The 26,122-nt window shown below is 40.9% G+C and overlaps 1 protein-coding gene across 1 annotated transcript in view; it reads left to right on the top strand.

The window, feature by feature from the left end:
• The window catches only part of LOC142656999 (vitamin D3 hydroxylase-associated protein-like), a 142,213-nt gene that overhangs the window by 80,829 nt on the left and 35,262 nt on the right, over positions 1 to 26,122 (top strand). The window contains exons 5-11 of the mRNA XM_075832050.1: positions 7,442 to 7,648; positions 17,395 to 17,435; positions 17,908 to 18,032; positions 18,221 to 18,346; positions 21,647 to 21,741; positions 22,060 to 22,159; positions 22,849 to 22,892. Of these exons, the coding sequence (XP_075688165.1) occupies positions 7,442 to 7,648; positions 17,395 to 17,435; positions 17,908 to 18,032; positions 18,221 to 18,346; positions 21,647 to 21,741; positions 22,060 to 22,159; positions 22,849 to 22,892 (738 nt within the window). The remainder of the gene's footprint in view (positions 1 to 7,441; positions 7,649 to 17,394; positions 17,436 to 17,907; positions 18,033 to 18,220; positions 18,347 to 21,646; positions 21,742 to 22,059; positions 22,160 to 22,848; positions 22,893 to 26,122) is intronic.

The raw sequence follows: 26,122 nt of genomic DNA, 5'->3' as shown, positions 1-26,122 counted from the left end.
GGAGTTTTTGCAGAGCTACAATGGGCGGTCGGTGCTCATGTATCAGCCGGTGTCTAGTGTGGACTTGGAGCTGTATACTGATGCATCAGGTGCATGTGGATTTGGGGCTTATTTCCAGGGGCAGTGGTGTGCGGGTTGGTGCGCGGGTTGGTGCGCGGGTTGGTGCGCGGGTTGGTGCGCGGGTTGGTGTGCAGGAGTTTGGCCTGATACATGGCATGAATGTGGTTTTGTCCGTAACTTGGCTCTGCTGGAATTGTTCCCGATTGTGGTGGCTGCGGAGTTGTGGGGGGATTGTCTGCGGGACCGGAGAGTGCGTTTCGTATGTGACAATCTGGGTGTGGTTCAGGCTGTTAATGCGCAGACAGCTAATTCTCCGCCAGTCGTGCGACTATTGCGACATTTAGTTTTGAGAGGTTTGATGTTGAATGCGCATTTTGTGGCAGTGCATATTCCTTGGGTGCTGAATTCTGTGGCTGATTCCCTTTCTCGTCAACAGTGGGACAGGTTTCGTCTGCTGGCGCCGGGGGCGGAGTCTCATGGCCTGCCTTGTCCAGAGCATCTGTGGAAGGTGGTGTGACAATGGCGATGTCGCTCGTGGAAAGGTCTGTTACTGGGGTTACGTGGCAGAGGTACAGTGCGGTATGGCAGGTATGGGAGGCGTTGTTGGATAATGCGCAGGCGGGTATTGCAGATCGGCAGGCGTGTTTGTTGTATTTTATAGGAAAGGCGTACAGTGAGGGGTCGTCTACGCAAACGGTTGCTCGGAGTTTGTCGGCATTGGCTTTTTGGTTTAAGAAGAAAGGTGAGGAGGACGTGACTAAGTCCTTTTTGGTCAGGCAGGCAATGAAGGGTTTCAGGAGGGGTTCCGCAGTTAGGGACCACAGGAAGCCGGTGTCATTTGAGCTGTTGGTAGCGATTTGTAATTTGTTGAGCGATGTTTGTGTTTCGGCGTTTGAAGTGCGGCTATTTACACTGGCCTTTTCTTTGGCGTTCTTTGGGGCGTTCCGGATATCGGAGTTGGTGTCGGCCAGTAAGAGGGTGGCAGGGGGTTTATTGTTCGCGGATGTGGATTTGGATGGCTCCTGCCTTTCTTGTTTGCTTCGTAGATCTAAGACAGATCAGGAGGGGAGAGGTTTTGTGGTGCGTTTGTATGAGTTACCAGGGTCGCGGGTGTGCCCAGTTCACTGTTTTCGGGAGTTTGTCGCAGTGAGGCCTGAGGGGCCGGAGTCTTTGCTGGTTCATGCAGATGGGTTGTCTCTGTCAAAATTCCAGTTTTCACAGGTGTTCAAAAAATGTATCCTGTTGTCCGGCAGAGGTGGAGCAGGTTTTAGCTCTCATTCCTTTAGAATTGGCGCAGCTACGGAAGCAGCTCGGTGGGGTTTATCCCCGGCGATGGTTAAGAAGATCGGTAGGTGGGAGTCAGACCGATATAGGTTGTATGTGCGGCCTCACTTGCTTTGAGGCGGTGGTGATAAGATGTGCTGGAGGTGGATATGGAGTAGTTACGTTGCTGTTTTGTGTTGTTTTAGGTGCAGGTCCCTGCTTGATTTGGATCATGGGGCACTCCTACGTGCACTGGGGAGGTGTGCGTGCAGATGTTCGTCCGGCCGGACTGCAGTTGGGCCTGGATCACGCAGAGGTGCAGGTCAGATGGTTGGGTCTGCGGGGCATGCTGTGGTGTAGGCTGTTACCGGAGGTACAATTTTATGCAGGTTTGGACAGGGCGCCGGATATTTTAGTGGTGCACCTTGGCGGCAATGATTTGGGCATTCGGTCGTCCAGGGATTTAGTGAGGGATGTGAAGATCGACCTTTTGCGGTTGTGGTCGTCTTTCCCAGGAGTGGTGATTGTATGGTCGGATATTGTGGCTCGCAAGGTGTGGCGGCAGGCACGTTCCGTCCATAGCCTGAATAAAGCGTGAACAAAGGTCAACAAGGTAGTTGGCAGGTTTGTGGCACGCAATGGCGGTGTTGTGGTGCGGCATAAGGAGTTGGAGGGCAGAGAGGTAGGTTTCCTCAGGGCGGATGGTGTTCACTTAAACGAGGTGGGTCTTGATATGTGGACCCTGGACATCAAGGAGGGCATGGAAAAAGCCCTGCAGTTGTGGAGGGACAATCATGTGTAAGGGGTCACACATGATTGTCGTGGCGGCAGGAGGAGGGGTCACACATGATTGTCGTGGCGGTAGGAGGAGGGGTCTTTGGAGGCACGTAATGGTAAGAAGGAGAAGCAACAATGGAGATTGTTGGAAGAGAACTCGGGGCGTTTAACCCGGGATAGTATTGGAGGGGCTGGGGAGTGGTTACCCAGCTGATATATATTCCTGATGGGCAGGGTCCCCAGGAAGGGAGAGAGAGGTCTTGGACATGGTTGGTGCCCTCGGGTCAGGTGCAGAACGGCTGTAGGGTAAGAGGTCCAGACCTAATAAGGAAACGATGGAATTTGGTATTTAACGATTGAAGTGCCTTCAAGGATCCTTTATCTGGAGTTGGGAAAGAGAGCAGGATGTTATCATGGAGTTATGATGTGTTTTATGGTTATGCTCTTTTATCAGAAAAAAGGTGTGTTTAATAAATGGCTGCTGTGGCCTTTACACCAAAATTCATGTGTGGTCTCTTATTGGGGTTTGGGGGATGTAAGGTCGTAGATAGCGAAAGCATCAAACATACCTTAAGTCATGGTCAGGCAGGCAATGAAGGGTTTCAGGAGGAGTTCCGTGTTTAGGGATCATAGGAAGCCGGTGTCCTTTGAGATCTTGGAAGCGATTTGTGAGCTATTGTGGTCGGTTTGTGTGTCAGGATTTGAAGTACAAATAGACCCGAAAAAAAGTGGATGCTGAGAAACAGGAAAGTAGTGAAAATAGAACAATACAATAATGATGATAAAAAATCCATAGACCAACAGTTAAAAACGGAAACTCAACTAGGTATTTCCCGAGAATGCACAGATAGCTGGTTACATGTATATTGGCCCTGCAATGCAAGTCATATGTTTAGCTAGTAACATAACCATAAATAACTAAGACATGAATTGGTAATGGCTTTATAAAGTATATGCAAATAGTCAGTAAAGATGAATGTTTTACTAAATACAAATATGGCCCATCAGAATAATGTAATCAGGCGGTAAATACCACATGTAGACGTGTTATCTATAGGCAATATGGACACGTGCAATGTTTAATGAGTGCACAAGCATGACAATGAATTACATACATATAGTGTGCATAATAATAGGCTACATACATATGAAGTGCATACAAATGATACAATATGCATTGGAGGGATAGAAAAGGACATGAGGGGAAAGTTAGAAAAGCATATCGTGGGGATATGACATAGCCATAGTGAATAACGGGAAGAGCCACAGCTGAGACCCACCCCAACGTGCGATTCAGCGCAAATGACTTGGTCTGGGGGTGGTGTAAGACCGAAGTCAGACCCTATTTAAATGGGGCCGGACCTATAGCACAAGCATACTCCACCATACTCCATGTGAGTACTAGATGAAATGAAAAGAACCCTCCCTGTATACTTACAGGTCGCTGTAACCTGGACGGTGAGGTGGCCACGCCCCTGAAAGCATCAGCCGCGACGGGCCGGAACCGGAAGCACGCAACCGCGTCAGAGAGACTTGGTCACGTGGATCCAGCATACGTCACGGACGATGAAGACGGGGGCCGGTCACCACCCACCAATGAAAGAGCGACACAGGGAGATCAAGTAAATGAGGGAAATGCTGAAAGTGCAAGCAGATGAAATACGGAAATACCGCAATAAATAAATAATGTATCCAGTAGGTTGATGCATATAAAGTTGATACAACATGGGTTATTGATTAGAACTTAAAGAATAAGTCAGTAAGAAATGAGTATATTTATATAAGCCGATATGAAATAGAATTAAAGACCATACAAAGTGTGTGTTGTGTAACATAAATGTAAAAGAGACTTTATATACAGTGAAGGAAATAAGTATTTGATCCCTTGCTGATTTTGTAAGTTTGCCCACTGTCAAAGACATGAACAGTCTAGAATTTTTAGGCTAGGTTAATTTTACCAGTGAGAGATAGATTATATATAAAAAAAAAAAGAAAATCACATTGTCAAAATTATATATATTTATTTGCATTGTGCACAGAGAAATAAGTATGTGACCCCCTACCAACCATTAAGAGTTCAGCCTCCTCCAGACCAGTTACTGCTCCAAATCACCTTGGTGCCGGCATTATAGACCGCTCTTACATGGTCACCTGTATAAGAGACTCCTGTCCACAGACTCAATGATCAGTCTGACTCTAACCTCTACAACATGGGCAAGACCAAAGAGCTTTCTAAGGATGTCAGGGACAAGATCATAGACCTGCACAAGGCTGGAATGGGCTACAAAACCATAAGTAAGACGCTGGGTGAGAAGGAGACAACTGTTGGTGCAATAGTAAGAAAATGGAAGACATACAACATGACTGTCAATCGACATCGATCTGGGGCTCCATGCAAAATCTCACCTCGTGGGGTATCCTTGATCCTGAGGAAGGTGAGAGCTCAGCCGAAAACTACACGGGGGGAACTTGTTAATGATCTCAAGGCAGCTGGGACCACAGTCACCAAGAAAACCATTGGGAACACATTACAATCCTGCAGTGCCCGCAAGGTCCCCCTGCTCAAGAAGGCACATGTACAGGCCCGTCTGAAGTTTTCAAATGAACATCTGGATGATTCTGAGAGTGATTGGGAGAAGGTGCTGTGGTCAGATGAGACTAAAATTGAGCTCTTTGGCATTAACTCAACTCGCCGTGTTTGGAGGAAGAGAAATGCTGCCTATGACTCAAAGAACACCGACCCCACTGTCAAGCATGGAGGTGGAAACATTATGTTTTGGGGATGTTTCTCTGCTAAGGGCACAGGACTACTTCACCGCATCAATGGGAGAATGGATGGAGCCATGTACCGTCAAATCCTGAGTGACAACCTCCTACCCTCCGCCAGGACATTAAAAATGGCTCGTGGCTGGGTTTTCCAGCAAGACAATGACCCGAAACATACAGCCAAGGCAACAATGGAGTGGCTCAAAAAGAAGCACATTAAGGTCATGGAGTGGCCTAGCCAGTCTCCAGACCTTAATCCCATCGAAAACTTATGGAGGGAGCTGAAGATCCGAGTTGCCAAGCGACAGCCTCGAAATCTTAAGGATTTACAGATGATCTGCAGTGAGGAGTGGGCCAAAATTCCATCTAACATGTGTGCAAACCTCATCATCAACTACAAAAAACGTCTGACTGCTGTGCTTGCCAACAAGGGTTTTGCCACCAAGTATTAAGTCTTGTTTGCCAAAGGGATCAAATACTTATTTCTCTGTGCACAATGCAAATAAATAGAGATATAATTGTGACAATGTGATTTTCTGTTTTTTTTAAAATATAATCTCACTGGTAAAATTAACCTAGCCTAAAAATTCTAGACTATTCATGTCTTTGACAGTGGGCAAACTTACAAAATCAGCAAGGGATCAAATACTTATTTACTTCACTGTATATACTCACAGGGTTTGAAGTACGTTTATTTTCGCTGCTTTTTCTTTGGCGTTCTTTGGGGCTTTCCGGATATCGGAGTTGGTGTCGGCCAGTAAGAGTGTGGCGGGGGGTTTATTGTACGCTGATGTGGATTTGGATGGCTCCTGCTTATCTTGTTTGCTTCGTCGATCAAAGACAGATCAAGAGGGAAAAGGTTTCTTGGTGCGCTTCTATGAATTACAACAGTCGCGGGTGTTGCCCGGTTCACTGTTTTCGGGAGTTTGTTGCAGTGAGGCCTGAGGGGCCGGCATCCTTGTTGGTTCATGCAGATGGTCGGTTTTTGTCAAAATTTCAGTTTTGGCAGGTTTTCAAAAACTGTCTCCTGTTGTCTGGCAGAGGTGGAGCAGGTTTAGCTCTCACTCGTTTAGGATTGGCGCAGCTACTGAAGCAGCTCGGTGGGGTTTATCTACGGCGATCGTCAAGAAGATCGGTAGGTGGGAGTCAGACAGATACAGGCTTTATGTGTGGCCTCATTTGCTTTGAGGCGGTGTGGATGAGTTGTGCTGGAGGTGGGACATGGAGTTGTTACCTTACTGTTTTGTTCTAGGTGCAGGTCCCTGCTTAGTCTGGATCATGGGGCATTCCTACGTGCACTGGGGAGGTGTGCATGCTGATGTTCGTCAGGCTGGACGACAGTTGGGCCTGGATCAGTCCGAGGTTCAGGTCAGATGGTTGGGTCTGCGGGGCATGCTGTGGTGCAGGTTGTTACCGGAGCTCCAGTTCTACGCAGGGTTGGATAGAGCACCTGATATTCTGGTCGTGCATGTTGGAGGCAGTGATTTGGGTATAAGGTCGTCTAGGGATTTGATGCGGGATGTTAAGCTGGATTTGTTGCGTTTATGGTCGTCATTTCCGGGATTGATCATTATTTGGTCGGATATTGTGGCTCGCAGCATTTGGCGTCAGTCCCGTTTGGTGCACAGTTTGAATCGGGCCAGGGCAAAGGTTAACAAAGTGGTTTTTGAAAATTTGTGGCTCGCAATGGCGGTGTTGTGGTGCGGCATAGAGAGTTGGAGGGGGCTGAGGTTGGTTTTCTGAGAGCGGACGGCGTTCATTTGAATGAAGTAGGGCTGGATATGTGGACCCTGGACATCAAGGACGGCCTGGAGAAAGCCCTGCGGTTGTGGAGGGACAATCATGTGTAAGGTGTCACACATGATTGTCGTGGCGGCAGGAGGAGGGGTCTTTGAAGGCACGTAATGGGGGAAGAAAGAGAACAAAATAGGAGATTGTTGGGAAAGAACTCGGGGCGTTTAACCCTGGATAGTATTGGAGGGGCTGGGGAGGGGTTACCCAGCTGGTTTTTCATACATTCCTGATGGGCAGGGTCCCCAGGACGGGAGGTCTTGGAGATGGTTGGTGCCCTCGGGTCAGGTGCAGCACGGCTGTAGGGCAAGAAGTCCAGACCTGACAAGGAAAGGATGGAGTTAAATTTAATGACTCAAGTGCCTTCCAGGATCCTTTATCTGGAGAATGTTGGAAATAGAGCAGGATGATCATTATGGAGTGTTATGATGTGTTATGTGTTCTGCTATTTTATTGTATAAAGTTGTGTATTTAATAAATGGCTGCTGTGGCCTTTACACCAATTGCAAGTTGTGGTCTCTTATTGGCTACTGGTGGTGGGAGGTCATAGATAGCAAAAGGCTTCAAACATACCTTAAGTCAAGCTGATGTTCGGCTGCTCGTTGTTTACACTGGGTAATTATGGGGAATGAGCCTTCTGTAAGCGCTCGTTTGCCGGGTAATTGACCCCCTTAGAAGGGCGTTTGGTGCGGTCCCAGCTCTATAGTCCTCAATTGTACGACACATGGGGTGTTGGCGTCTTAGTACAAGGATAATTATGACCCTGTCCATCTTTCCCTTTCAGCTATGAAACCAGTAACCCAATATATGGACTCACATTAAACCCCCATAATAAAGCCAAGGCGGCCGCAGGCTCCTCCGGGGGGGAAGGGGCGTTGATTGGCAGTGGAGGTTCCATTCTTGGCATTGGAAGTGACCTTGCTGGCAGCGTCCGTCTCCCGGCCAGCTTCTGTGGGATCGCTGGATTTAAGCCAACTCCAAATAGACTAAGGTGAGAACCATTCATGTACACAGTATACAGGAAATATACAGGAAATATACACATACAGTATACAGGAAATATACAGGAAATATACACATACAGTATACAGGAAATATACAGGAAATATACACATACAGTATACAGGAAATATACAGGAAATATACACATACAATATACAAGAAATATACACATACAGTATACAGAAAATATACAGGAAATATACACATACAGTATACAGGAAATATACACATACAGTATACAGGAAATATACACATACAGTATACAGGAAATATACAGGAAATATACACATACAGTATACAGGAAATATACACATACAATATACAGGAAATATACAGGAAATATACACATACAATATACAGGAAATATACAGGAAATATACACATACAGTATACAGGAAATATACACATACAGTATACAGGAAATATACACATACAGTATACAGGAAATATACAGGAAATATACACATACAGTATACAGGAAATATACAGGAATTATACACATACAATATACAAGAAATATACAGGAAATATACAGGAAATATACAGGAAATATACACATACAGTATACAGGAAATATACACATACAGTATACAGGAAATATACACATACAGTATACAGGAAATATACAGGAAATATACACATACAGTATACAGGAAATATACAGGAAATATACACATACAGTATACAGGAAATATACAGGAAATATACACATGCAGTATACAGGAAATATACAGGAAATATACACATACAGTATACAGGAAATATACAGGAAATATACACATACAGTATACAGGAAATATACACATACAGTATACAGGAAATATACACATACAGTATACAGGAAATATACACATACAGTATACAGGAAATATACACATACAGTATACAGGAAATATACAGGAAATATACAGGAAATATAAACATACAGTATACAGGAAATATACACATACAGTATACAGAAAATATACAGGAAATATACACATACAGTATACAGGAAATATACACATACAGTATACAGGAAATATACAGGAAATATACAGGAAATATAAACATACAGTATACAGGAAATATACACATACAGTATACAGGAAATATACACATACAGTATACAGGAAATATACACATACAGTATACAGGAAATATACACATACAGTATACAGGAAATATACACATACAGTATACAGGAAATATACAGGAAATATACAGGAAATATAAACATACAGTATACAGGAAATATACACATACAATATACAGGAAATATACAGGAAATATACACATATAGTATACAGGTAATATACAGGAAATATACACATACAGTATACAGGAAATATACACATACAGTATACAGGAAATATACAGGAAATATACACATACAGTATACAGGAAATATACAGGAATTATACACATACAATATACAAGAAATATACAGGAAATATACAGGAAATATACACATACAGTATACAGGAAATATACACATACAGTATACAGGAAATATACAGGAAATATACACATACAGTATACAGGAAATATACAGGAAATATACACATACAGTATACAGGAAATATACACATACAGTATACAGGAAATATACAGGAAATATACACATACAGTATACAGGAAATATACAGAAAATATACACATACAGTATACAGGAAATATACAGGAAATATACACATACAGTATACAGGAAATATACAGGAAATATACACATACAATATACAAGAAATATACAGGAAATATACAGGAAATATACACATACAGTATACAGGAAATATACACATACAGTATACAGGAAATATACAGGAAATATACACATACAGTATACAGGAAATATACAGGAAATATACACATACAGTATACAGGAAATATACACATACAGTATACAGGAAATATACACATACAGTATACAGGAAATATACACATACAGTATACAGGAAATATACAGGAAATATACACATACAGTATACAGGAAATATACAGGAAATATACACATACAGTATACAGGAAATATACACATACAGTATACAGGAAATATACACATACAGTATACAGGAAATATACAGGAAATCTACACATACAGTATACAGGAAATATACACATACAGTATACAGGAAATATACAGGAAATATACACATACAGTATACAGGAAATATACAGGAAATATACACATACAGTATACAGGAAATAAACACATACAATATACAGGAAATATACAAGAAATATACACATACAGTATACAGGAAATATACAGGAAATATACACATACAGTATACAGGAAATATACACATACAGTATACAGGAAATATACAGATACAGTATACAGGAAATATACAGGAAATATACTCATACAATATACAAGAAATATACAGGAAATATACACATACAGTATACAGGAAATATACACATACAGTATACAGGAAATATACACATACAGTATACAGGAAATATACAGGAAATATACACATACAGTATACAGGAAATATACAGGAATTATACACATACCATATACAAGAAATATACAGGAAATATACAGGAAATATACACATACAGTATACAGGAAATATACACATACAGTATACAGGAAATATACACATACAGTATACAGGAAATATACAGGAAATATACACATACAGTATACAGGAAATATACAGGAAATATACACATACAGTATACAGGAAATATACACATACAGTATACAGGAAATATACAGGAAATATACACATACAGTATACAGGAAATATACAGGAAATATACACATACAGTATACAGGAAATATACAGGAAATATACACATACAGTATACAGGAAATATACAGGAAATATACACATACAGTATACAGGAAATATACAGGAAATATACACATACAGTATACAGGAAATATACACTTACAGTATACAGGAAATCTACACTTACAGTATACAGGAAATCTACACTTACAGTATACAGGAAATATACACTTACAGTATACAGGAAATATACACTTACAGTATACAGGAAATATACACATACAGTATACAGGAAATATACACATACAGCATACAGGAAACATACACATACAGTATACAGGAAATATACACATACAGTATACAGGAAATATACAGGAAATATACACATACAGTATACAGGAAATATACAGGAAATATACACATACAGTATACAGGAAATATACAGGAAATATACACATACAGTATACAGGAAATATACACTTACAGTATACAGGAAATCTACACTTACAGTATACAGGAAATCTACACTTACAGTATACAGGAAATATACACTTACAGTATACAGGAAATATACACTTACAGTATACAGGAAATATACACATACAGTATACAGGAAATATACACATACAGCATACAGGAAACATACACATACAGTATACAGGAAATATACACATACAGTATACAGGAAATATACACATACAGTATACAGGAAATATACACATACAGTATACAGGAAATATACAGGAAATATACACATACAGTATACAGGAAATATACAGGAAATATACACATACAGTATACAGGAAATATACAGGAAATATACAGAAAATATACACATACAGTATACAGGAAATATACAGGAAATATGCACATACAATATACAAGAAATATACAGGAAATATACACATACAGTATACAGGAAATATACACATACAGTATACAGGAAATATACACATACAATATACAGGAAATATACACATACAATATACAGGAAATATACAGGAAATATACACATACAGTATACAGGAAATATACACATACAGTATACAGGAAATATACAGGAAATATACACATACAGTATACAGGAAATATACACATACAATATACAGGAAATATACAGGAAATATACACATACAGTATACAGGAAATATACAGGAAATATACACATACAGTATACAGGAAATATACAGGAAATATACACATACAGTATACAGGAAATATACAGGAAATATACACATACAGTATACAGGAAATATACAGGAAATATACAGGAAATATAAACATACAGTATACAGGAAATATACACATACAGTATACAGGAAATATACACATACAGTATACAGGAAATATACAGGAAATCTACAAATACATTATACAGGAAATATACGCATACAGTATACAGGAAATATACAGGAAATATACACATACAGTATACAGGAAATATACACATACAGTATACAGGAAATATACACATACAGTATACAGGAAATATACAGGAAATATACACATACAGTATACAGGAAATATACAGGAAATATACACATACAGTATACAGGAAATATACACATACAGTATACAGGAAATATACAGTATACAGGAAATATACAGGAATTATACACATACAATATACAAGAAATATACAGGAAATATACACATACAGTATACAGGAAATATACACATACAGTATACAGGAAATATACACATACAGTATACAGGAAATATACAGGAAATATACACATACAGTATACAGGAAATATACAGGAAATATACACATACAGTATACAAGAAATATACAGGAATTATACACATACAATATACAAGAAATATACAGGAAATATACAGGAAATATACACATACAGTATACAGGTAATATACAGGAAATATACACATACAGTATACAGGAAATATACACATACAGTATACAGGAAATATACACATACAGTATACAGGAAATATACAGGAAATATACTCATACAGTATACAGGAAATATACAGGAAATATACACATACAGTATACAGGAAATATACAGGAAATATACACATACAGTATACAGGAAATATACACATACAATATACAGGAAATATACAGGAAATATACACATACAGTATACAGGTAATATACAGGAAATATACACATACAGTATACAGGAAATATACACATACAGTATACAGGAAATATACACATACAGTATACAGGAAATATACAGGAAATATACACATACAGTATACAGGAAATATACACATACAGTATACAGGAAATATACACATACAGTATACAGGAAATATACAGGAAATATACACATACAGTATACAGGAAATATACAGGAATTATACACATACAATATACAAGAAATATACAGGAAATATACACATACAGTATACAGGAAATATACACATACAGTATACAGGAAATATACAGGAAATATACACATACAGTATACAGGAAATATACAGGAAATATACACATACAGTATACAGGAAATATACAGGAAATATACACATACAGTATACAGGAAATATACAGGAAATATACACATACAGTATACAGGAAATATACAGGAAATATACACATACAGTATACAGGAAATATACACATACAATATACAAGAAATATACAGGAAATATACACATACAGTATACAGGAAATATACACATACAGTATACAGGAAATATACAGGAAATATACACATACAGTATACAGGAAATATACAGGAAATATACACATACAGTATACAGGAAATATACAGGAAATATACACATACAGTATACAGGAAATATACACATACAGTATACAGGAAATATACAGGAAATCTACACATTCATTATACAGGAAATATACACATACAGTATACAGGAAATATACAGGAAATATACACATACAGTATACAGGAAATATACACATACAATATACAGGAAATATACAAGAAATATACACATACAGTATACAGGAAATATACAGGAAATATACACATACAGTATACAGGAAATATACACATACAGTATACAGGAAATATACAGTATACAGGAAATATACAGGAATTATACACATACAATATACAAGAAATATACAGGAAATATACACATACAGTATACAGGAAATATACACATACAGTGTACAGGAAATATACACATACAGTATACAGGAAATATACAGGAAATATACACATACAGTATACAGGAAATATACAGGAATTATACACATACAATATACGAGAAATATACAGGAAATATACAGGAAATATACACATACAGTATACAGGAAATATACAGGAAATATACACATACAGTATACAGGAAATATACAGGAAATATACACATACAGTATACAGGAAATATACAGGAAATATACACATACAATATACAAGAAATATACAGGAAATATACAGGAAATATACACATACAGTATACAGGAAATATACACATACAGTATACAGGAAATATACAGGAAATATACACATACAGTATACAGGAAATATACAGGAAATATACACATACAGTATACAGGAAATATACAGGAAATATACAGGAAATAATATACACATACAGTATACAGGAAATAATATACACATACAGTATACAGGAAATATACACATACAGTATACAGGAAATAATATACACATACAGTATACAGGAAATATACACATACAGTATACAGGAAATAATATACACATACAGTATACAGGAAATATACAGGAAATCTACACATACATTATACAGGAAATATACACACACAGTATACAGGAAATATACAGGAAATATACACATACAGTATACAGGAAATATATACATACAGTATACAGGAAATATACAGGAAATATACACATACAGTATACAGGAAATATACAGGAAATATACACATACAGTATACAGGAAATATACACATACAGTATACAGGAAATATACAGGAAATATACACATACAGTATACAGGAAATATACACATACAGTATACAGGAAATATACACATACAATATACAGGAAATATACAGGAAATATACACATACAGTATACAGGAAATATACACATACAGTATACAGGAAATATACTGGAAATATACACATACAGTATACAGGAAATATACACATACAGTATACAGGAAATATACAGTATACAGGAAATATACAGGAATTATACACATACAATATACAAGAAATATACAGGAAATATACACATACAGTATACAGGAAATATACACATACAGTATACAGGAAATATACACATACAGTATACAGGAAATATACAGGAAATATACACATACAGTATACAGGAAATATACAGGAATTATACACATACAATATACAAGAAATATACAGGAAATATACAGGAAATATACACATACATTATACAGGAAATATACACATACAGTATACAGGAAATATACACATACAGTATACAGGAAATATACAGGAAATATACACATACAGTATACAGGAAATATACAGGAAATATACACATACACTATACAGGAAATATACAGGAAATATACACATACAGTATACAGGAAATATATAGGAAATATACACATACAATATACAGGAAATATACACATACAGTATACAGGAAATATACACATACAGTATACAGGAAATATACAGGAAATATACACATACAGTATACAGGAAATATTCAGGAAATATACACATACAGTATACAGGAAATATACACATACAGTATACAGGAAATATACACATACAGTATACAGGAAATATACACATACAGTATACAGGAAATATACACATACAGTATACAGGAAATATACACATACAGTATACAGGAAATATACACATACAGTATACAGGAAATATACAGGAAATATACACATACAATATACAGGAAATATACACATACAGTATACAGGAAATATTCAGGAAATATACACATACAGTATACAGGAAATATACACATACAATATACAGGAAATATACACATACAGTATACAGGAAATATTCAGGAAATATACACATACAGTATACAAGAAATATTCAGGAAATATACACATACAGTATACAGGAAATATACACATACAGTATACAGGAAATATACAGGAAATATACACATACAGTATACAGGAAATATACACATACAGTATACAGGAAATATACACATACAGTATACAGGAAATATACAGGAAATATACACATACAGTATACAAGAAATATACAGGAAATATACAGGAAATATACACATACAATATACAAGAAATATTCAGGAAATATACACATACAGTATACAAGAAATATACAGGAAATATACAGGAAATATACACATACAGTATACAGGAAATATACACATACAGTATACAGGAAATATACAGGAAATATACACATACAGTATACAAGAAATATTCAGAAAATATACACATACAGTATGCAGGAAATATACACATACAGTATACAGGAAATATACACATACAGTATACAGGAAATATACAGGAAATATACACATACAGTATACAGGAAATATACAGGAAATATACACATACAGTATACAGGAAATATACAGGAAATATACACATACAGTATACAGGAAATATACACATACAGTATACAGGAAATATACACATACAATATACAGGAAATATACAGGAAATATACACATACAGTATACAAGAAATATACAGGAAATATACAGGAAATATACACATACAGTATACAGGAAATATACACATACAGTATACAGGAAATATACAGGAAATATACACATACAGTATACAAGAAATATTCAGAAAATATACACATACAGAATAAGAACATGTATACACACATATATAGAAAAAACACACACATATACAAACCTAAACACATACAGTATACACCCATATATACACATACAGTATACACCCATATATACACATACAGTATACACACATATATACACATACAGTATACACACACATATATATATACACATACAGTATACAGGAAATATATAGGAAATATACACATACAGAATAAGAACATGTATACACTCATATATAGAAAATACACACACACACATATATATATACATACCTAAACACATACAGTATACACTCATATACACATACATTATACACACATATACACATACATTATATACACACATACAGTATACATTCATATATACAAATACTATACACACTCATATATACACATACATTATACACACATATATTATACACATAAATCATATACACACATATAGTATACACACATATACACACATACAGTATACACTCATATATACACATACATTATACACACACATATACACATAAATTATACACACACACACACATATATATACACACACACACACACACATACAGTATACACACACATATATACACATACATTATACACATATACATTATACACACACATGTACACATACATTATATACACACATATACACACATACAGTATACACTCATATATACAAATACTATACACACACATATATACACATACAGTATACACACACACATATCACATACATTATACACACACATACATTACACACACATACATTATACACACATATACGCATACATTATACACACACATATAAACATACAGAAATACAAAAATTGGAGAGGGCAGTTGGGGAGAATGTCGCCTCGTTCACTAATTCGCTTGTCTCTATATAAATCTGCTGCCGGTTTTTCGTTATTCGCTATAAGCAACTAGATATTTGTGCCTCCGATAATAAATGAGTGTAAAATTGCATTCACAGCCGACCACGGCCACTTTCCTCTCCTGTTTGTTTGTTTTTGGAGTGATAAGTTTATAAATTTTGGAAATCTTAGATCACAATTGGCGCCTTTTTAGATGCAACTCTTGATCCTGAGCAATTTTCACCAAAATCAGATGTAAACGGGGTAATAAATGTGGCCAGTGTTGTTGTAGGGGGGGGGGGGGTTCTCAGCTGGACGCCCTGGATCTTGAAGTTTGTGTGGCCCGGGCTGAGGAGGGTTAATGATTGGATGTGGCGGTTGCGCTCCTTCTTATCCACTTCTCTTCATTTTGCAGCATGTGCGGAGTCCGTCCCTGTATTGATGGGATGTTTTCAGGTAACGTACATTGTGGGATGAATATCTGGCAGTGACGGCTCAGGGGACGTATACGTCAGTGTGAATTGTGACCTCAGTCAGGGGTTTCTGTTATTTAAGCAGTCCTCAATAAGTGAATTCAATAACTATAGGAGAGCGGTCAGACAGATCCACCGCACCTGAAGAACAGAGTCATCCACAGTTAATTGTACGTAACATTAATGATCTAGATCCAGTTCACACAGGTCAGTGACAGCCACAATATCGTCATACGGTGGAAGACGTGTCAATGATGAGCTGCGATACTGGACCCCGCCGATCACTGCTGATGTTTTCTCTAGAAATAAGGATGGGGTGACGTGGGCTGTTGTATCCCAGCTTCCGGGTGTGAGGGGAGCAGGAGGTGTCAGTGACCATAGGGGGCGACATGTGACACGTGTCTATTACGTGGCGGGGGAATGAGCTGCACATTTTTTTGTGTCTCTGATTTCAGTGGCATTTTGCATCGGGCCAATGGCGAGAGACGTGGACAGTCTGGTGCTGACCATGAAGGCTTTATGGTGCGACGAGATGTTTCATCTTGACCCAAGTGTTCCTCCAATTTATTTCAATGAGAAGGTAGTGAGATAAAATGATGTTCTATATGAAAGGGGTCCATGGGGAGAATGAGGAGAGGTGGGGGCGGGGACCCTGAGCATACAATGATGGGGCTTCCCGGACTAGATGGGGATCATTTATTGATGTAATAACGTTACTTTGCCCTCTCTTTAGTATTTCCTAAACCTCCCCTGCCCTGTGTTCTGCAGACGTTCTCCTCAGTCACACCTCTCCGCATCGGATACTATCAGGAGGACGGCTTTTTTCAGCCTAATCCCAGTATGAGACGAGTTCTCCTAGAGACCAAGCAGCTTCTGGAGGAGGCCGGGCACCAGGTGAGGAGGACACGGGTCATTCATGTTACAGGTTTATGTATATGGGGTTACAACACCCACATCAGACAGAACATACCCGAATCAGAACTATTCACTGCTACAACACTACTATGGTCATCACTGGAGCAGACATTGCTATGAGACTACTATGGTCATCACTGGGGCAGACATTGTTCTGAGACTACTATGGTCATCACTGGAGCAGACACTACTATGGTCATCACTGGAGCAGACACTGGTTGGACACTACTATGGTCATCCCTGGAGCAGACACTGGTATGACACTACTATTGTCATCACTGGGGCAGACATTGCTATGAGATTATTGTGGTCATCACTGGAGCAGACATTGCTATGAGACTACTATGGTCTTCACTTGGGCAGACATTGCTATGAGACTACTATGGTATTCACTGGGGCAGACATTGCTATGAGACTACTATGGTCTTCACTGGGGCAGACATTGCTATGAGACTACTATGGTCATCACTGGAGCAGACACTGGTATGACACTACTATGGTCATCACTGGAGCAGACACTGGTATGACACTACTATGGTCATCCCTGGAGCAGACACTGGTATGACACTACTATTGTCATCACTGGGGCAGACATTGCTATGAGATTATTGTGGTCATCACTGGAGCAGACATTGCTATGAGACTACTATGGTCTTCACTTGGGCAGACATTGCTATGAGACTACTATGGTATTCACTGGGGCAGACATTGCTATGAGACTACTATGGTCTTCACTGGGGCAGACATTGCTATGAGACTACTATGGTCATCACTGGAGCAGACACTGGTATGACACTACTATGGTCATCACTGGAGAAGACACTACTATGAGACTACTATAGTCATCACTGGAGCAGACACTGCTATGAGACTACTATGGTCATCACTAGAGCAGACACTGCTATGAGACTAATATGGACAGAACCGATAAAAACAAGGGGACATATACAAAACCACCGAAAAAGGCCATACTTACAAATGGACACAGCCAGGTCAGAAACGCTGATGAAGGAGTGAGCAGGTGCTTTAAATAATAATAGCCACTCCCACTAGTCTTGAGGGGAGGGGCATGTGTGGTGCATGGGATGTGTAGTAAATAATAATAGCCACTCCCACTAGTCTTGAGGGGAGGGGCGTGTGGTGCATGGGATGTGTAGTAAGAAATAATAAATGAATAGTGTGTGTGCAAGTGTAATACTATAAGTGAAATATAGGGGGCAGTAATGAGTAAAGTGCCTCAATAGAAATAAATGGATAATGGGGTGCAAGTGTGTGAAACATGGAGGGATAGTGTGTACGTCATGAGGCACAACGTGTATAGCCAGGTAGAAGCCTATTTGTGACGCCTTGATAGTTCATAGAGCGGGCTACCCTGCTTGCTATGCCAAACAACAACACACCATGCTCTCCCAGCATCAAAGACCCGGCTGTGTCCAAGAGAAGCGAATATACGTAGTAATGAAAAATACCTGGGATATTAGTAATCATTTTGGCCAAAAGGACGCAAGCTCGCAATCCACGACAAGGATCCCCAGACTTGCGAGTCCCTAACTCCTTAAATGGAACAGAATGTTCCTGATGTACAGACAGAACCGATAAAAACAAGGGGACAAATACAAAACCACCGAAAAAGGCCATACTTACAAATGGACACAGCCAGGTCAGAAACGCTGATGAAGGAGTGAGCAGGTGCTTTAAATAATAATAGCCACTCCCACTGGTCTTGAGGGGAGTGGTGTGTGGTGCATGGGATGTGTAGTAAATAATAATAGCCACTCCCACTGGTCTTGAGGGGAGGGGTGTGTGGTGCCTGGGATGTGTAGTAAATAATAATAGCCACTCCCACTGGTCTTGAGGGGAGTGGTGTGTGGTGCATGGGATGTGTAGTAAATAATAATAGCCACTCCCACTGGTCTTGAGGGGAGTGGCGTGTGTGGTGCATGGGATGTGTAGTAAATAATAATAGCCACTCCCACTAGTCTTGAGGGGAGTGGTATGTGGTGCATAGGATGTGTAGTAAGAAATAAAAAAAGAATAGTGTGTGTGCAAGTGTAATACTATAAGTGAAATATAGGGGGCATTTAAAGCACCTACTCACTCCTTCATCAGCGTTTCTGACCTGGCTGTGTCCATTTGTAAGTATGGCCTTTTTCGGTGGTTATGAGACTAATATGGTCATCACTAGAGCAGACATTGCTATGAGACTACTATGGTCATCACTAGAGAAGATGCTACTATGAGACTACTATAGTCATCACTGGAGCATACACTGCTATGAGACTACTATGGTCATCACTAGAGCAGACATTGCTATGAGACTACTTTGGTCATCACTGGAGCAGATACTGGTATGACACTACTATGCTCATCACTGGAGCAGACACTACTATGACACTACTATGGTAATGACTGGAGCAGACACTATTATGAGACTACTATAGTCATCACTGAAGCAGATACTGCCATGAGACTACTATGGTCATCACTGGAGCAGACACTGCTATTAGACTAATATGGTAATCACTGGAGCAGACACTACTTAGGTCCTCACTGGAGCAGACACTGCTATGAGACTACTATGGTTATCACTGGAGCAGACACTGCTATGAGACTACTATGGTCATCACTGGAGCAGACACTGCTGTGACAATACTATGGTCATCACTGGAGCAGATATTGCTTTGACATCAATGGAGCAGACACTACTATGGTCATCACTGGAGCAGACACTACTATGGTCATCACTGGAGCAGACACTACTATGGTCATCACTGGAGCAGACACTACTATGGTCATTACTGGAGCAGACAATTAGTTTAAAAATTAGTCATTCAGAAGTCCCCAGAGCGCAATCATGGGGAATGGGAAGTCGGGAGATGAAAGGACAACTGACTGCACTGGGTCTGATAAGCGCTGCCTGCTCCTGGTCTTCATACAACTGGATGGGACACCCACAAAGCTGCTAACGGGTGATCCACTCATATTTTGGGTTAGATTTACCACCTTGAAAGCTTCGCTAATTAACCTCTTAATAGTCAACAGTTCTGTATTCAGGGATTTTGTAGAAGCTGAAGATTTGTTTTCTCATGTGACTGTTCTAGACTCGGGGAGGGGGTCCCGGTGCTCAGGAAGTCCTAGGTCAGTAGTCCCGGATACATGGGGCGCGCTTTATCTGCAGCCTTCAGACTTAAGGCACCCGCACTTCATGGAGACATTCATCTCAGATATAAATTACTTGTTTGTGACCATAACTTATTTCACTCTTCTATTTGTCCTCAGCTCATCCCATTTAACCCCCCGCGGGTGGACAACATGTTGGCAATATCCTTTAAGCTGGCACTTGGAGACGGAGGGAGAATTCTCGCAGACAAGTTGTATGTGTTTTGTATATGTTCGGGGGTCATACACTGGGGTGCACATACGTTTAGGGGAAGGTGCTTATGTAGATGTGTTTGGGTGGACAGTCTTCTTCCTGGGACAAAGCCGCCATTTTATTGCTAGAGGCCGATGCCGTGATCGAGCAGTAGAAGGATCTTGTAAAACAGCCCTGATATCATGTCCAACATCACTGAAGAAAAGATGGCGGGATGATGTATCGAATCTACCGGCTACGCCCCATATCACCGCCACAGAGCACCCCACGTGTGTCGGGGTCATACACATAACCTCCCTGTGTCTTCTATTCCCGTCAGTGAGAACAACGTTGTGGACCCCAATCTGGAGGACTTTCTTCTTCTCCTTAGGATGCCGAGCGCGGTCAAGAGGTTGCTTGCCCTCATTCTCCGGCCTGTTGTGAGTAGACGCAGGAAGTCTGAGGGAAATGTAGACACTTTTGATGGCGACGTTCCCAGATATCACTACAGCGGAAATTCTCCTTCATGATTAGCACAGGAACACACGAACCCTCCCCGATAGTGGCAGCCCCTTCCCGCAGCGTATACCGGCTTCATCATATTTACTACAACTCCGCAGCACAATATTACACTACAGTTATAAAAGGCTCCTGATAGGACCATAAAAAAGAATTCATCGTCTAATAAAATGTGAAAATCACAATGAACAATATTTATTCAATGGAAAAAGTCCTAAAAAGTAATCGGTGCACACGTATTTATTATCCTCGTAAGATTTCTACAGCCCGGACCCCTTCCCGTACATATACAGGAACGTGTCCGTCGTCCATAGAAATGAGTCCGTAATTACGGATAAAATCTACGGTCATGTGCATGGGGCCTATGGGGTTAATAATCGGAACCACAGATGTAAAAAACACAGAAGGCCTAAAAATGGTGATGATGATGATAAAGATGATGATTATATTAATGGTGATGATACTGATATGAACATGTGATTATCAGTAGGAGGGGCCTCGTTACCAGTGGGAGGGGCCTCATTACCAGTGGGAGGGGCCTCGTTACCGGCATTTTTCAAAGCTATTTCATGATTTTCCGGTAACTGAATCACGTTATTTTGCTTCCCAGTATCCCAGGATTTCCAGGAAAATAAATTCAGCGTGTGGAGCAAGGTGAGACCCGTCCTGTTATATCCATTCAAATGTTCACATCTCCTCACACCCGTCCTTGTACTTCTGACCTCAGGCCCTCCTCCGCACACACTCCCCCGCGCGCACTCCTCCACGCGCACTCCTCCTCCTCATGCACTCATCCTCACACACTCCTCCTCACTAACTCCTCCACACGCACTCCTCCACACGCACTCATCCTCATCTTCATCCTCACGCACTCCTCCTCATCTTCATCCTCACTCACCCCTCCTCATATTCATCCTCACGCACCCCTCCTCATATTCATCCTCACGCGCTCCTCCTCATATTCATCCTCACGCACTCCTCCTCATATTCATCCTCACGCACTCCTCATATTCATCCTCACGCACTCCTCCTCATATTCTTCCTCATGTACTCCTCCTCATATTCATCCTCACGCACTCCTCCTCATATTCTTCCTCACGCACTCCTCCTCATATTCATCCTCACGCACTCATCCTCATCTTCATCCTCACGCACCCCTCCTCATATTCTTCCTCACGCACTCCTCCTCATATTCTTCCTCACGCACTCCTCCTCATATTCTTCCTCACGCACTCCTCCTCATATTCATCCTCACGCACTCCTCCTCATATTCATCCTCACGCACTCCTCCTCATATTCATCCTCACGCACTCCTCCTCACGCACTCATCCTCATATTCTTCCTCACGCACTCCTCCTCACGCACTCATCCTCATATTCTTCCTCACGCACTCCTCCTCACGCACTCCTCCTCATATTCATCCTCATATTCATCCTCACACGCCACTGATCACTACGGTAGAGCAGGGAGGTATCTCCCCGCTCTGCCATTAAACATAAGACATGTATCCCCCCCCCTCTCCACAAGACATCCACAGGACAGGGGATACATGTGTGATCGCTGGCAGCGATAGGGAGAACGGGGGACTGAAAGTCCCCTGAAGTTCTCCATCACAAACCTCGGACTTCCGGGGTCTGTGTCGGCAGCTCCGTAGAAATGAATGGAGCGCCGGTCGCGCTTGTGCGCATGCGTGACCAGCGCTCCTTTCATTTTTATTGAGCTGCGCAGACGCCGGAAGTCCGAGGTTAGTCATGGAGAACTTCAGGGGACTTTCAGTCCCCCGTTCTCCCTATCGCTGCCAGCGATCACACATGTATCCCCTATCTTGTGGAGATCCTGTGGAGAGGGGATACATGTCTTTTGTAGGACACGCTGCAGGTTGCATTTTTTTTTGGGGGTGGGGGCAGTATGGCGTTCCCTACAGGGGGGGCTTTGTGGCGTTCCCTACAGGGTGGGCTGTATGGCGCTCCCTGCAGGGGGGGGTGCTGTATGGCGTTCCCTGCAGGGGGGGCTGTATGGCGTTCCCTACAGGGGGGGGCTGTATGGCGTTCCCTACAGGGGGGCTGTATGGCGTTCTCTACAGGGGGGCTGTATGGCGTTCTCTACAGTGGGGTCTGTATTGCTTTAGCGCCATACAGCCCCCTCTGTAGATAACGCCATACAGTCCCCCTGTAGATAATGCCATACAGTCCCCCTGTAGATAACTCCATACAGTCCCCCCTGTAGATAACGCCACACAGTCCCCCTCTGTAGATAACGCTATACAGCCCCATGTAGATAACGTCATACAGTCACCCTCTGTAGATAACGCCATACAGTCTACAGAGGGGGACTGTATGGCGTTATCTACAGGGGAGGCTGTAAAAAAGGCACTATCTACAAGGGGGGGGGGGGGTTTGTGACACCCAGGGGAGGGGGGGCCCCAGTCAAAAGTTTGCTATGGGGTCCAGTCTTTCCTAGTTACGCCCCTGCTCACACACTCATCCTCATATTCATCCGCACGCACTCCTCCTCACGCACTCCTCATATTCATCCTCACGCACTCCACCTCACGCACTCCTCCTCATATTCATCCTCACAAACTCCCTCATATTCATCCTCACTCACTCCTCCTCATATTCATCCTCACGCACTCCTCATATTCATCCTCACGCACTCCTCATATTCCTTCTCACACATTCCTCCTCACGCACTTCTCATATTAATTCGCACGCACTCCTCCGCACGCACTCATCCTCATATTCATCTGCACGCACTCCTCCTTATATTCATCCTCATTCACTCATCCTCATATTCATCCGCACGCACTCCTCCTCATATTCATCCTCACGCACTCCTCCTTATATTCATCCTCATTCACTCATCCTCATATTCATCCGCACGCACTCCTCCTCATATTCATCCTCACGCACTCCTCCTTATATTCATCCTCATTCACTCATCCTCATATTCATCCGCACGCACTCCTCCTCATATTCATCCTCACGCACTCATCCTTATATTCATCCGCACGCACTCCTCCTCATATTCATCCTCACGCACTCATCCTCATATTCATCCTCACACACTCCTCCTCATATTCATCCTCACGCACTCCTCCTCATATTCCTCCTCATATTCCTCCTCATATTCCTCCTCATATTCCTCCTCACGCACTCCTCCTCACACACTCCTCCTCACGCACTCCTCCTCATATTCCTCCTCATATTCCTCCTCATATTCCTCCTCATATTCCTCCTCACGCACTCCTCCTCATATTCCTCCTCACGTACTCCTCCTCATATTCATCCTCACACACTCTTCCTCAAGCACTCCTCCTCATATTCATCCTCACGCACTCCTCCTCATATTCATCCTCACGCAGCTCTTCGCGCACTCATCCTCATATTCATCCTCACGCACTCCTTCTCACGCACTCATCCTCATATTCATCCTCACGCACTCCTTCTCACGTACTCATCCTCATATTCATCCCCACACACTCCTTCTCACGTACTCATCCTCATATTCATCCTCACGCACTCCTTCTCACGCACTCATCCTCCTATTCATCCCCAAACACTCCTTCTCACGTACTCATCCTCATATTCATCCTCACGCACTTCTTCTCACGCACTCATCCTCATATTCATCCTCACACACTCCTCCTCACCCACTCATCCTCATATTCATCCTCATGTACAGCTCCTCGCGAACTCCTCCGCACGCACTCCTCCGCACGCACTCCTCCGCAAGCGCTCCTCCGCACGCTTTCCTCCGCATGCACTCCTCCTCACGCACTCCTTCTCACGCACTCCTCCTCGCGCACTCCTCCTCACGAACTCAGTCACGCACTCATCCTCATATTCATCCTCACGCACTCCTCCTCACGCACTCCTCCTCAC

The sequence above is a fragment of the Rhinoderma darwinii genome, chromosome 7 (assembly GCF_050947455.1).
Source record: "Rhinoderma darwinii isolate aRhiDar2 chromosome 7, aRhiDar2.hap1, whole genome shotgun sequence".
NCBI classification, from domain to species: Eukaryota; Metazoa; Chordata; class Amphibia; order Anura; family Rhinodermatidae; genus Rhinoderma; species Rhinoderma darwinii.
This window is presented reverse-complemented; position numbering and strand designations above follow the sequence as displayed.